This window comes from Trematomus bernacchii, unplaced genomic scaffold, assembly GCF_902827165.1.
Source record: "Trematomus bernacchii unplaced genomic scaffold, fTreBer1.1, whole genome shotgun sequence".
Taxonomy (NCBI): domain Eukaryota; kingdom Metazoa; phylum Chordata; class Actinopteri; order Perciformes; family Nototheniidae; genus Trematomus; species Trematomus bernacchii.
In genome coordinates, this window is record NW_022987547.1 from 3,999,870 (window position 1) to 4,016,123 (window position 16,254).

Genomic DNA, 16,254 nt, shown 5'->3' on the forward strand with positions numbered 1-16,254 from the left:
GACAACAGTGACAAGGAGGCTAAGTCCAGCATAAATGTGGTTTAAGTATCAGTATTTAAAATGTTTTATAAAATGTCTGCCACTGCCAAATGTCCACAGCAGCTAAATTGTTGCTTGTTAAGGGATTTTGTTTGTGATAAGATTGTAGAGGGAAGATTTATCACCTATAAAAAAACAATTAATGCTGAAATGATTACTCAATTATTCAGTTGTTCCATGGAAAATTAATTAAATCCAGATTGGACAATCATTTATCAAAACAGCTCCAAAATGCAAAAGAGCTGCTTTCTTTGTTTTTTTAGGTTTTTTTTATGTTAGATGGGAAAAAGTAAACAATTTCATCATTATTAATAACTTCTAGCTTTGATAACTTGTACGATTTTGTCCATTCCATACTGTAATTGATGATTAAGGTAGACTAGATAATAAAAAAGAATAATTGTTAGAAATACAATATAGGTAAACATTTCATCTGGTAAATATCCTTAGTTTACATCCAGCTCAAATGAAACTGTAAAACAAGTTTTTGATGATATTTGTTCAAACATCACATTTGAAAATCACTATGCTTCTCATGTCCACACTCCCAGGTTAATGCCTGTATAAAGTGCTTTAAAGATTGCATAAAAAATGACAAACATCTAAATGCCAGCAGTGAGAAGAAGCGCTGAGTGATACATTAGCCGATACATTACTAATATGAATGTTCCTGAATGCATTTCAGTCAACCATTGCAGACAGATTACCAGATATTGCATTCCCGTCTAAGAATGAAATGAAGAGATAATTATGGTGCCGGCGGGTAATGGAGAGGTGGAGCCGTGATAGATTTGATTAAAGTTGTCAGTGAAAACACGCTAATGACCGTGTTGATTAGTTAATGCTGCTGCTGCCATTAATCTACAGAAACAAAAGTATCTTGTTGGTCAGTGCTGTGTTTGCAGTTTGTTTGCAGCATAAAAGCAAAACATATTCATATAAATTCACCAGTTATTCTGTTAAGCCCCATGCCCCCGGTACCGGGGGCAACATCTTGCAAGAAACAGCGTCTGAGGGCTTCTGAACATTTAACAAACTATGAATGTGTCATACCCACTTAACGGGAAGAAACTCAGCTATCGGACAATATGAACCATTTTTACCAAAACAAAACACAACTCTAACGCCAAGCCTCTGAATTAGCACTAAGCGAAAGAGTGCTAACGCACTTAGCACATAACTCACGGTAGAAATACGTTATACTTCATCGATTCTGCACAAACAAATGGTATAAGCAGGGGTGCACACAACTTTCTCAGTGAGGTACTCAGATGAGTACCTGGAGTCAGTGTTTGGTACTCCAACTTCTGACGATTGTCAACGGGGGGGGGGTGCCGTCAGTGGAGTACAGTGCTTCGCGATTGTCAACGGGGGGGGGGTGGCGTCAGTGGAGTACAGTGCTTCGCGATTGTAAACGGGGGGGGGGGGGGGGGGGGGGGGGGGTGGTAGTAGAGTACAGAGCTTCGTGACCGCGGAGCGTGTGAATGTTGTGATCAGCTGTTTTAGCGCAGGGCTGCTGTACAGACCGACGTTAACAGCAGCCCTGTCTGTGCACACGGAGACCGACTCTGTCGTCCGGTGAACTAACCGCCTTCTGGAAAAGCTTCACATTTACGTCGGTACGCAAATGCGCTTTGTGACACAAGTGACGGTACGCATTTCAGATTGTTGCCGCGCATGTGTACCTGCGTACCAGTTATGTGCACCCCTGGGTATAAGTATCATCACTGTGCGACACAAAACTCAGGGCAGCGAGGGCGAAACCAGACAACACACAACTTAGCTTTACAGGGCCAAAACGGCAAATACGCCGTTCCTGTTTTCTGATCAAAAGTTGTGTTCAATGGCATTAAAACGCATAAAAACGCCGCTGAAGGTTAATCCAATGGTTAATCCAATGTGTCTGTGTCACTTTGAAATGATTACTGATAATCCATCATTAACATTTATGTCAAAAACTGAGTTTTCATATAGCTGCTATGAGAGCTACGAGAGTGTATGACAGCTTCCGGTTTTGGGCATGCTGGCTGCGCATCACTCATTCACCAATGGTAATGTTTAGATGGATTTAGGAACTTCCCTCTCGATTCTATTGGCTCTATCGGTTAAAAAGAGGTGTCAATCATCACAATCGACCGATGGGTTCCAGAGATATGGCAAATGCACCGAAATGACCCCAAATGACCCCAGAAGTGGTTATTCTTTTCTAAATCTCTCTAAAAAGGTCAAATTTCACTTATTTTGCATCAATCTTGATACAGGGTACTTATTATATGTTATAGTTTGGATTCCTAAAGCTTTTTGTCTACTATCCCATCATTCAAGGGTGGTTTTCACTATAAGTAATGTTTTTTTTTTTACTATGTTCAATTTACTTTAAAATAAAAACATCAATATTGATTCTGACTTTTCTACATCCAACTCACAGGTTTATCTTTGCTTTGAGAAAAAAGATTATTAATTTACCCCTTTTAGAAGTGAAGATATAGTCATTTGTTCTGGGAATGTCATTTTCGAGCCTGAGACCTGAAAAACAGGCTTGGGGCTTGACTGGTTATGGACATTTAGCAACTTTTAGGCTTAGCTTTTTTATGTTCCTATTTGAAAATCAAACTATTCTAAGTCCTCTCTAAAAAAAATAATAAAATGTTCTATTGATGTATGCTGAAGATCCTTTCCTCTCAGTTTCCCCAGCATCTATACTGCCCCAAAGCCCTAACTGCAGGATCTTGCATTTAAACGTTCCCCTAATTGATTGATATTTGTTCCACAGATAATCCTCTGCGCTCCTTCACTTCTTTCCCCCAAAATGAAACGCTGCTTTCATGCATACATTTGTGCATGTGGTATATACCCACAACCACCCACCCACACACACCCCAACACAAGCACCATGCGGCCTCCCCTCCGTTGCTGCTCCATTAGGTCTGAATTGTAGCTGTGATGTGTGGGACCCAAGGGAGGTGTTATTGTCAGACCTGATTTACTCAGCACCATCTGACATGGGGCTGGGGGGGCTGTGTGTGTGTGTGTGTGTGTGTGTGTGTGTGTGTGTGTGTGTGTGTGTGTGTGTGTGTGTGTGTGAGAGACAACAGGCACACTGCCAGGCTAAGAGTCCTTTACAGAAAGGACAGTCAAAAGCAACAGTTTAACAGAAGCTGTGAAGCAATGGGCAACCTTAACAATCATCAGGATAACAATTTATATTTATGATTTTCTTGTCCAGTGATATTCTTGTGGGCTAGTGACTTTATAAGAAATACATTTTTGTTGTTTTTTTTGTCTCATTACTTTTATACATTTTAAATCAATAATACACTATTGTTAAACCCATAAGTAAATTAGACTGAACACAATATTAAATCTCACAATACACACACAATTATTTTATTATTATTTTTTAAACTCAACTGAAATATATGACTACTATCTATCATCTTAAAATACACTGCACATTTAGGACGAGGCCTTATCTTGAGAGATATATCCAGTTATCCAAATATTCCTAAAGCAACCAGGGATTAAATATTTTTAATAAAAAAAGCTCTATCTGAGAAATTACATGGTAGATTTTGTATTTCTAATCCAATCACAGTCCTGTCTCAGTAAGGGCTAAACTAAATCTTTTCATCTGAGCCATTTCGAATTCTGAAAGAGGAGTTGTAATAGTGTGTGAACCTGAGCACTATTTCTCATATCCCGGATAATATGAGGGATACTGCATGAGACTCACAATGAGGCGATATCTAACATTCAAATGAAATCGATAATAAATAGGCCTACTCCTGTTCAAATAATTGTATTACTCTTTAGTGCAACAAAAACATTTCATTGTTTGATGACACATTGATTTAAACAAGTGTTTGTTAACACCATTGTATAATACACCCAGATCTTGTGTCTCTCAGCATCTGTATCTTTAGCTCTACACTTCATCACGGAAGACATTTTTTTCCCACCATTTACTTAATTATTGTGAAGCTCCCCGCAGTCATGCTGCTGACACTAACACCTCACTAAAAACTACTTCCGCCAGTTTTACACAACCCATCTGACAAATTGCATATCCAACTTAATCTTATTCTTTACTCAGAAAACGCTGGATTTACAACTCAATCGGAAAGAGTGGGGTGGGTTAATCCCCGTTATTTGCGAAGAAGAGTTCATCTCGTGGTCACCAAAATCTCACACCTGCTGTGTCACACAGCGGCAGACAGGCTCGGTCACAGAGCCTGTCTGCCGCTGTGTTTAAAAAACAAATTCCATGCATTCAAAAAATTCTTCACATCAGCCCGTTTAACCCCAAATACAAACAGTTTAGAAAAGCGAACAAGGTGGGTATCTAGGGGGATTAGCAGAGCCTTTTACACTCACTCTCACCCCCTTACTAACTTTGCCAAACTCCATTTGGGTCGAGTTACACACCTGTGGCTTTTGCGAGGCAACAATGATACCTGCCACTCAGCTGGAAGGATTCAGCTGGATATCCTGTGCGGGGTTTCTTTTCTTGTTGTGGGAACCTGAGGAGCAGAGCAGCCAGCCATTAACGGGGGAGGAAGTTGGAGGTTGCACATCAAAACAAAAGGTCGGAGGACAGCTGGCTCTCACCTTCATGCATGTCATACTTTACAGAAAAAAGCTGCACGACCATGCAGGAAGACATTAGTGCATTTAGAAACACAATAGGAACACAACACTATTTACTTTTTAAGGCTTTGAGAATAACTAAAAGCAAATATACTTACAATAAAGTTTCAAAATTAAAACTTCTCAAATATTTTCCCCCTCAGAGTGTTTGACAATTATAGCAATTAATGTATGTGAAGAAAGCCTTGTAATATTGCTGGACTATGCAGGGGGAATTTGTATTACTTTCTATTCTGCTTGAAAGTTAAATGTATACTTGTATATCTTGTGTTTTGTTTTGTGTTTTATGTTCAATCCTTGTGTACGAGGTCAAATATTACTATAGCTGTAAATGTAGAGGAGTAGAAAGTACAATGTTCCTCCAGAAATGAAGTAAATGTAATATACTGAGAATAAAAAAAGTACTTACTTCATCCAAGCACTTCTGGTTGTCCAAAATAAACAAAATTCTCCCAGTCTTGGTTTTAGAAACACATTATAATAAATGTTAAATAAAGTAAAAGGTTTAAAATGCATCACTTAATAATCACCTAAGGCATTTATGTCACACGCCATTATAAAAGCAAATACATAAACATACAATCACACACACACACACACACGCACGCACACTCATTCACGCGCCCACCCACACATATACTGTTTAATCTACTTAATTGAACCTGACTTTGAATAACTAAACAAATGAGGAAATTCACAAGGGGCACTTGATCCCTTCTCGGCTAATGGATTGGAGATTCCTTTCCCATAGGGGCATTTGGGCAAACAAGACCCAGTAATCTCTGAATTGATGAGTTGACTCTGTCTGCATCAAATTTCTCCACTAAAGAGCCGTTGAACCCCTGATACAGTGTTGGTAGTTAGCCAGATACTCAATTTGCAGACACAGGCAGAACTGTGGGTGTGCTCTTGTTTCAGAGCTATAGATAAATGCAAACGATAGATGGATGCACGATATAAGACAGGGATGGATCTACCCGTGGTCTCATGTTTCCTGGCACACATTTTAAATTAGTAGGAAATTAATACAAGTTGCACAATGTTGTAATTCAACCAAAAAGGATAGAACTCCATTGTTAATTTAGGTGACAAATTTATTAAAGTCCTGCCATTTAACCAGGAATCATCATCATCATCGTCATCATCATTACCAGAGGGAATAAATAAGACATAAAACATTTTCCACATAAACAAACATATACATCGAACCCCATGTGCTATACAGCAAGCTCTTCCTTGGGGTTGTTTTCTGTAGAACAAAACAAACGAGATACATCTGAGAACACACAAATGCATAGAAGTAATTGGACCCCTAGGTACCATTTAAGACAACATCTACATTTTGCCTAGATCCCTGTTTAAGAATGTACAAAGTCCTCATATCTGGGTTTCTTATTCATGTCCAGGAAGGGGGTTTGTATAAAAATAAAGTCTCCGCAATGATAAACCATTATATATTTATATATAGACATTTGGCAACAACCAGACATTTAAAGACTCTGAACGGTAAACTGAATTCTCCCCCTAAACACAGTGTAGAAAACAAAGAGAGCGAGTTGGTGAAAATCCAAATGAAAGAAAGAGTCTCATTGATGAAAAAGCTTATAGTGGTATCTGAAAACAGCATTTTTTTCACAGATTTCTTGCTTTACATACAGTTTTTAATACTGAAGGACAATTGTTAAGCAAAGTGCTTTTAATGGAGGACATTTTCCTCCTTCCTTTCATCAATATCCCAGATTTAAATGAATCTGTTTATCAGATCATTTGGAGATCCAAAGACAGCAGTCTAGTCCTTTGCACAATCACTGCCCTGATTTCCCAACTCCTTAAATCCAACAGAAGACACAGAAAACTAAAAAAAAGAAGAAATAGAGTCCAATTTCTTAATGTTGACCAATCAAAACTGCCCGTGGTCCACTTCATCTAACCACGAGGCAGGACTGGCAGGAAAGTCTGGGTATCCTCCGCTGCTGCCAGTCGAGAGGTCTGAGCTGGGGCCGTTGGCAGCCCCCATGGAGACCCTCACCCCGGGGTTGATACCAGGCCCGCTGCCCTGGGTCATGATGGAAAGGCTGGAGTCAGGGTAGACCAAGCTGGAGATGAGGGGCTGGTGTCGGGGAAGAACCTGAAGCGACCCCGGCGACTGAGGGAGGCCGTAGGGACTGTTTGAGCGGATGTCGTGGAACTGGTCCTGAGAGGGGAGGACCCCGTGCTCCAGGGGGAAGGAGCTGTGGTTGTTGCCGCCTTGACGGCCCCCGATGCCCGGAGAAGTGTCGCTCAGGCTGCTGTAGATTCCGTTAGTGAGGCCCAGCTCCGACATGGGTGGTTCATCTGTAAAAAAACATGACAAGAGTGAGGTTACTAAAACTGTAATAATCCACAGTGAAAATAACTGATTCCTGGTACATTTATCCTACCATCTCCTTAACATTTGTGCTTCGCTAGCTTGGATAGTATTGTCACATCCTCAATATCTCAATTATTGATTCAAATAATCTACAAAGCGTGGGGAAAAAAGGCAAGGGCAGCACAACAACACAACAACACTATGACTGCATAGCATGAAAATGTGCCCGTTTTGCAAGTGTGTTGTCAGTTAGCTTGTTAAAATGTGTCTAAAATCGCCCATTCACTTTGTGTGGTTGTACCTGTGAAGGACACCTCAGCGTCACTGTCCAGGCCCTCCTCCTGAATGCTGTCCTTGTCAGATTTGGAGCTTCCTCGTGACCTCTTCATGTTGCGGAAGTACTGCCCCCACCTCTGCCGACCGGCGTCTTTCTTCAGTCTTTTCTCTTTAGCTCGCCTGTTCTGAAACCAAACCTGGAGGGAAAAAGACGTCCTGTTTGTTAATGGATTGAGTGACTTGTAAGAACACATGTAATTGTTTAAAACAGTGAGACATCAGCTTGGGTATAAGATAAAAAGAACAGCAATCATTTGTGTTGCCTCAAGTTCTTCATTTTGTAAACAACACACTGTTAGCACACAGAAACAAAAGGCTTTCTAGGACAATTTGCTAATTCACCTTATTTACATAAACCTCTTCAGGACAATAAAAGTCAACATTGTTTTTAGTCCTTGTGCCTAACAATTCAAAGTCATCTACATGCAAAGTCCTCTGCTCTTTCGCTGATGCAGATATTATGCTTAAAAAGATAAAGGATTCCGTTTTCAAGGACTATCTGGACACGGCTTTGCACCCCAAACCGTGACACTGAGGAGTAATCCTCATCAGATTTATCACGCATTTAATTAACTTAGCACCAGCTACAAGTTCTCCTCACCCCAAGGTGCAGACAGGTTAACGTGCCACTAGTTTCAATTATTCAGTTTCCTCTATTCCCCTTTTTGAATTAAGTGCTATACTATACTGTAAATGTAAGCTTTTGAAAACACAAACACCACATGGTCATACACGTCAACTACCTCACAAATGGATATGGTTTCTGATACAAAATGAACATTTCTTATTATTTTATCTTACGTACAAAATGTATTAATTTTTCGTCACAGGCACAAAAAGCAATTTTACATTCTCCTTAATGATATTCCGCCCTAAGTGAACCCTCTTCACCCCTTCCCTTTCACTGAATAATGAGGAGCATTTTAGTGGCTTCCGTCTCTACTTTTGTCCTTGCAAATAAAACAATATATATGACCACCACCTAGCAACCGGCTTGAGGCTCCTCAGCAGCAGACAATATGCGAGGGGCCCTCTTAGCATTGTTAACGAGCTTGCACTTAAACTGGGCTGACTTTCATGTGGACTTCATTTTACTCCATCTAGCCGTAAATTCCCCCCCCTAACACACACACACACTTACACACTCACACGCTTATTCGTACAGTAGGCTTGTGCCAGTTTGGCCACAATTGTCCCTTGATAATGAACTCAGAACACTAATGGAGTAGCCCTTAATGGATAATAATACACTTTACCTGCACAACCCGCATATCCAGGCCGGTCTCTGACGATAGCTGCTCTCGGACGTGGCGGGCAGGTTTGGGAGAGTTATTGTAGGCGTTCTTCAGTGTTTCCAGCTGTTTAGCAGTGATGGTGGTTCGTGGCCTTTTTGCAGTCGAGTCTGCCTCTGAAAAGAGAATGGAGAACACACAATGTAAGCCAACGATAGACTGTGTCTCCAAGTTTTCCAGGCCAGAAGTCTCAAGAAATATGGTTTAGTCTTGAAATAGTTGAATAATCAAGAAAAAAGACAAATGAGAGAATTCACATTAAATGAAAAGAATCCATCTAATACTTTCAATTAAATGCAACACCATGGAAAATTATGATAAGACAAATATTACTATCAACTTTCCATATAGATTGCCTGGGATAAACTCTTGATTTGTATCTTTGGATCATTAAAGTGACCTTACATTTTTATAGAAACACACATTCACAGCAACTCATAGCATAAATGTCCCGTATCATATAAACTTTATAATTTATCATAAAAAAGGATAAATTCTGCACTGCCTATAAACCAACACTCTGGCCTCCTGTGCATAATTGCATCATGTCTGCACATCTGTTGGCCAGCACAGCAAAATACAAAACCATCATCCAAATGGATGCTGCCCAAGTAATTGCGCCCTCTCATTAGTAAAATAAACGTGTGTGTTTTTAGTGAAAACTTGCGTTAACTCGCTGCGTAAATCAACACTTGGTGCTGGGCAGTAAATTCAAACAAACAGATGGGGAGATAAAAACTCTGCCCTATCAGGAGCACAGCCTGCTGGGAAGATACTGTGGCATTGGTTGTTTGGTCAGGGTTTTAAAGAAAAATGTTGTGCATTTAATAACTTTGGAAGAAAATCTGAAATGTTATTAACTATTTCTCAACAGCACATGTGAGTAACTGCTGCAAATTAACTATCTCTGGTAGATGCATAAAGAAGTGATCATAGTTTGGTTTAAACACTTGATATAATTGTTATTTATTTGCTATCATTGAGGTTCAAATGACTATATTAATACAATGATATGTCATTTCTTGGGTAAAAATATGTTTTTGATAAAATGGCTTAATGGAACTTTTTGCCACTTGATTGTTCACAACTTGTGTGCAATGTTGCTCTAAGGAACATTTATTACATTTTAAAAGAAAGTATTAATATGAGTTAATATGAAAATTCATTTAATGTTTAGAGAGAGTTCCTATAAAAGCATACAGGGTGAATGTACTGCAAATGTAGATTTTAAGAGAAAAACTATTAAAGTATACATTTTAATTGAGCTAAATTGCACGTTTCATTTAAAAGTATTCAGAGATTCATAATAGCTCAAACAATTCTAGCACCATTAACACAATTAAACATAATAATACATTGTTTCTTAATTTTAGATTCTCATATACTACATTTCTAGGTCTGTCCTTACTCCGGAAGGCACACACAATACTGTAATAAGAGTTATTGAAAGTTGATTCCTTGCAGCGCAGAGTGCAAGTGGAAGCCTCCAGGCCTCCACTTTACGCAGTTTGCTATCGATTGGGTTGCAGGCAACGACGCAATTAGCGCAGGTGGGTCAGGCTTTATGGGTGACCTCATTGTCACGTCTGACTCACAACTCAGAGCAGGTACTTAAAAAACAAGTGTGCATACAAACGCATCGGGGTTTGGTCTGAAAATGACGCAATTTTCAGGTCACAAACAGAAATGTGAAGATGTGCATTTTGTTCCTCACCTCTCTGTTTGGCGGTCTCGTAGTCGGCTTTGCACACGAGCCTGCTGTCCTCCATCAGATAGTACTCGTCACCTGTGGCCAGTTGCCTTTTGCACACGATGCAGGCGAAGCAATGCAGGTGGTACACGAAGTCCTGCGCTCTCCTCACCACCTGTGTGGGCGGTATGCCCTGCTGACAGGCTGCGCACTTGGTCCCGAATCTCCTTTTGGAAATTAGACGTTTTTCATCAATACATAATAACCTTCGATCAATGAATTATAAATAGTAAAATATGTATTTAAAAAAAAATAGTTATATAATAGTTGTTCTACTCACTTGAAGAAATCCTCTTTGCAGTAGACGCTCTCGCCCCTGCTGAAGCACTTCTCGGACAGTTGCGCCTGGCAGTCGCTGCATTTCAGGCACTTGCTGTGCCAGTGGCGATCCAGCACTTTGAGGATAAAGCGGTCCACGATGTGTTGATTGCAGCCTGCACATACTGGGATTTCTGCAGGAGACATGATGGAATCGTTTTGGTTAATTCAATTTATATTAGATACAGTTACTTGCATGGGGAAACATTTTACTGAGTGACATCTGATCCAGCTTATTGTCCTTAATATGTCTACGCGTACTTAAAGTAATTATCTGTTAATGTACACACGTTTAATTATGCAAGACGGACGCTCACAAATGTGACGTCACCCTTCAAATCAGAAATTAATATGAATATATATCTAAACAATGACTCACCTTCTTGTCTTTTTTTTAATGTTTGAAATATTTGGTTGTTTGGTAGTATTTTTTTAATCTATAAATTAAATGATATCAAATTGTATTTGATACATTACCTATATCCAAAAATCAATTCATCTACCAAATCTATCAAAACAACTACCATAATACCAGATCATAATCATAATTGTATTGCACACAGTCAAACGCAACCCAACATTAAACAACTGAAAACATAAAGATATTTGTAACGTCCGTCAAACAAAAATGTTTGAGAAGGGACTTTACCAATTACATAATACACATACCTATGTTATTCGGTTATACTAAACTGTGATCGAAAAAGAAAAAAACGTAAGTCTATGATTTAAACTTAGTCATCTTATTGTTTAATTTTACATTTTCGTGGAAAAAAACGTTTCATGTGTTTGAAACATGCTTTAGAATGATTCTGAATACATATGGATATCAGAGAGAATTGTAGCGATAGCAGACCACCACACTTTTTGAGATTTATATCGAAATGAGCTTATTCTGCCAAACGATTTTACTAGAATAAAATACATTCACATAAATCCAACAGCACAGATCAAAGTTAGCAGGATTCTTTAAAGAAAAGGCATTTGATATCCATAAATGAGGAGTAAGCTTCAGGATCATCTTGGGAATTAATAGCTCGTTAATCGAGTGGTGATCGGCTGTTTTTTATTTTGTCACGTGTCATCATCTTTAACAAGCAGTAGGATATTTTTGCAAGGTCAGTTTCAGACAGAGAAGCCTACAATATATAGAAAATAATCTCCATTTGAGATATTTTAACACAATAACGAGTGATTAAGAGAAACGCTGTATTAAACCTTTGAAAAAAGAGAGAAATCTGTATGCCAAGTATGACGTTATCAGTCCTCCTCATTATTAATTGAATAATGCTCAAGCACTTTATATTCTATCCGTGCAAGGAGTCTTGTTCCTATTGTTCTGTTGTAGACAATTCATGGCACATTAATGAACCATTTCTTCTGGCATCACCAGCGAAACACTGCACAAGTGTGCTGGTGGGAGCCCCGTCAAGAACAGGTGTACACAGGCCATCATTTATTCAGTGCGCGCTGTAAAACTAGAAAGCTGCGGCCTATAGGTAAAACCAATAAGGTGTCCAAGCAAATTGTTCGCCTTAATGGGCCCACTTGGAAGATTAAAAATAAACATGCATGCATATCCAAATGGCAATTTCGTGCGTAAATGTACATTATGTAACGTTGGAGCAGGTGAGGTTCGATGAATCACATAATGTCGTGCTGAGAATGGGCCTGTGTAAATGAACACATTGGGGTCTCTTAATATTAAACATACCACCATTCAACCAAAGCTCCTAGAAAAACGTATATATATAGTATACAGAAACGTATTAGCAAGAACATGTATTCTTCAATAAAACCGTCAGGACCGTGACCAAAAAGCTTTAGGTAAGACTCAACAATGCGTAAAAACAATTTCCCTGGAGTAAGCCTCCAAAAAAGAGCACTAAATATAAAATATGATACATGTACATTTGAACGATCATTCAGATAAATCAAAGGTCAAATAAAAGCCTGATGCGTAAAAGATCTGGAGCAACTCAAATGGCACATGTCCTGTCTCACCAGCTGTAAAACGGTTTCGCTCGACAGGACAATTTGCCGGAATTAAAGCCACTGCACAGCATTCATTATCCATGATAGTAAACACTAATTTACCATGATGGAAATATTATCAACAAACTGCAACTACAGCCAATAGCAAAGGCCCAAATACGCTACAGTATAGCTACAACATATGCAAGCAAAACAATGCAAAAACGAACAAATTGATTAAATGTTGGCTTCCGGTTACCTTTCAGTAGCTCCTCACTGTGCGACAGCAAAGCAAGGAGCATCTCCGTGTTTTTTGGTGTCTCTTTTAGAGAGTTGCGATCACCATGTCCATCCATTGCTCATGATTATATTAAATCAAATATATCTTGTTTGGTTTATATCCACACGCATATGCAGGAATCAAGTGTTGTCAAATGGGTGTACCAGGAGCCCAAAAGCGAACACGAGCGCGCAGTGGAGTTTGCTTTTATGCTTCACTGAGTTGAAGCCTGTGCTGGATTACGCTGCGCCGTTTCCTGGGCGACAGGCAGATAGATTAACATCACCTACCGAGTACCCTACCCGGAAGAGGAATACACATGCAGGAGGTGAGAGGAATAACCAATAGAGTTTTACTGTTGTGGTATATAGATACTATTATAACTCGTCAAAATGATGAAAAAAATATATAGAATCATGTCTGTTATTTTTATTTTGTTACCAAACTGCAACTGAAATATAGTAACATCCACTTTGAAACTCAAGAGATCTATGCATTTTCACCACTAGATTGGACGACATGATTGCCCTTTTTTCGATAATATATAAAATGATAAATACAAAAGGTAAACAGAAATAAACAGTGATCATGCTATGAGAGTTATATATGCATGCAAATACCACTTTGAAAAAAGGTAAAATGGTAATATTATGTAATTGATAACGGTATACAGGAGTAAATGCGATATATTTTCTTAACTGTTTTCAGTTAGAAGCTCAACATGGCATTAGTTAAGATAGACACTTATGATATAAAATGTTAATGATCCCTGCGTGGACTTAGAACTGATGCAAATGAACACTTAAAAACAACAAAACGAACTCGATCCACAGCCTCAAAAAAATCCAGGGAACTAGACACCATTATGTTGTTGACTCATAATGTGAGTGTGTGGAGAGGACTCGCCTGGGCTTTCCGTTTTTAATTCGGATTCCAGCTCTGCCATGCGCAAAGGAAAGATTGGGCCCTGATGGGAGAGGTCTTTTAAAAACCTTTGCCTTTTTCATTAATTAATATTATTTCCCGCAGAACATAAAACAAACAATTGTTCTCAAATAATCGCTCTACTCAACAAACAGGTAACATTATTTCTACCTTGGAAGAAGATACAAAATACATGGTTTTATTTGTCTATATTATTATTAAACATTATTACACAACATTCCAATAACAGTATACAACTGTTATACTTGCTAATAAAGCAATGCATACATCAGATGTTCTGATCAGATGTAACAATGTAATTTCGAATATGGTACACACACAACACGGCCTCACGCACACACAATCTTCATCTCATGTGCTCAAAGACAAGTGTTTATTTAGGGGAGAGATTGGCTGTTCAATAACATGTTGATCGGGCCAACACCCCAATGAATTTTATTGACACTGATCTTTGGCACAAAAGAGCGCCTTGGGAAATCACAGGTAGTGCCACAGCAGCCGGGCCGCTGATGAATCCAAAATCAATGTCCTATTTGCCTGCATTTTAGAAGTATATGAAAGACGTTTTGGAGAAAGGTGCGGGGTTCATGGGTGCCCCTCTTACTTTCAGCTTTGTAATATTTTTATGTCATATTGATCACTCACTTTTGAGGGGGTGAGCCCGGCAGTAATGCAACAACAAAGCGATAAAATGACCATCAAAGAAAGGGTCAGTCAGTTAGAGAAAGACACAAGAATGATCAGGTAAATTCACGTTTTTCGTTTTATTTTTTCTTGTCTCAATTTACATTTTCGTATTTGGCTCAAATAAATTAGATAACCCGTTTAACAAATATGTTTGAGTTGTATTCTCCATAATTTAACACTCCTATATTTTAAATCAAATGAATGTAGTTTTGTGTTGCCTTATGAATGCAGCCTTAAAATAACAAAAAAGATAATTCGAGTAACACGCCTAACTAAATAAAACATGTATTTTCCAGCTTTGGACGACAGTAAATAATTATACAAGTCTCCAATAATTGTACTTTTTCCGTGAAGCATCATCACCTTCACTTCCAACTTCAGGTGTCCCACCTGTCAGGGCAGGAATGTGACACCTGTTGAGCATTTCGGGTCGGTGGACTACGGGGGGGAGCTGCTCCGCGCCTGCTGGCAGATAGAGCCAGGGGGGTCCGGTGGTCTCCGTATCTGCTCCCTGCACCCAGCCTGCACTCCCGTTACAACCACAAGCGGTGGCGTGAAATGACAGCACGCGCATAACATCTGTTCGTGTGATTCTCCAACAATGAAGGCTCATTACAGATTCATAACGTCTCCCACACGCAGCGCAAAAGAAAGCGCCTCTAAATATTCTGTATACATCAACATGGGTTGGTGGATACCAGACTGTTTTCTTCAACTCTTTGTATTTTTTTTCTCACTTTTTTAATGTCTACAAAAAGAATATTTGGAATACAGAAATTATCAAAAGTTAAAGTGAGTGCCTTTCCAAAATAGGATAAAACCAGTTAACAAGGTCTATTTCACGCTTGTCAGAGTTCACTGAGCAAAACAAGGGCCGCCTTCAGAGAGCCTGCTGTGCTGATCTGATGTATTATCCTCCATTTTCACGCCACTTGAAACTCATTAACTGACCCCAGGACATCAATTAATATTCATCTCTGCCTGGCTCTTCCCCTAAACCCACATTTTAATGCATGTGCAGTGTGATTAGTTAAAATGGTTTTCTTACCTTGTCCTGAACTGTACCGGGAGAAATTGCCGGTGCTTTGACAGCTTGACCCCGGGTGTTCAAGCAACATTTTGAAGATGTTCCGATGTCCCAACAGAAGAAAAGCAGCGTCGAAACGCCTGTGGTAAAAAATTAAATCAAACTACTGCGACGATGGACTCAAACCGGCAGTTTCCTGGAGATGTATCCTCTGGAGTTGAGATCGATTCGAAGGCAGCTCGATTTCTAAAAAAATGTTAAAAAGAAAACCAGTCGACCTTTCACGGTTCGTCAGCCACCGAGGACGTAAACTGTGAATATTCATCAAGTTGCTCTTTGATTCCGCGTGGATAAGCTCGAGGTGGGGTGAAAACAAGGGGCGTGTGGCAGTGGAAAAGTGTCTGACCATCAGCAGCTGACCTGACTGTGAGCCCGGCTGCCTGAGACCTTACTGAAATACTCAAGTACCCGGCGGGCAGCGCTGCCTCTGTCCAGGGTGCTGAAGGGGGAGTTTCTCTCACTGGAGGCGTGTGTGCTCCTACATCCCCCGTGGCTATCTTTAAGAACTCGCACACGCGCACACACAGACACAAACACTTGCCCCCCCCC

The 16,254-nt window shown here is 39.6% G+C and overlaps 1 protein-coding gene across 2 annotated transcripts; it reads right to left on the reverse strand.

Annotated features, from left to right (window-relative positions):
- Window positions 1-5,759: 5,759 nt before the first annotated feature.
- lhx3 (LIM homeobox 3) lies at window positions 5,760-16,039 on the reverse strand. 2 transcript variants are annotated; one of them, XM_034122964.1, is made up of 6 exons: window positions 15,667-16,039; window positions 10,695-10,866; window positions 10,379-10,578; window positions 8,629-8,780; window positions 7,338-7,509; window positions 5,760-7,020 (listed from the first exon to the last, which is right to left on the reverse strand). In XM_034122964.1, exons 1-6 carry the CDS (start codon window positions 15,734-15,736, stop codon window positions 6,587-6,589), a joined length of 1,200 nt encoding a protein of 399 aa, XP_033978855.1. In that variant the 5' UTR covers window positions 15,737-16,039; the 3' UTR covers window positions 5,760-6,586. The 2 variants fall into 2 exon arrangements, with proteins under 2 accessions (XP_033978855.1, XP_033978853.1); XM_034122962.1 differs by having other exon boundaries at window positions 10,379-10,581.
- Window positions 16,040-16,254: the final 215 nt, after the last annotated feature.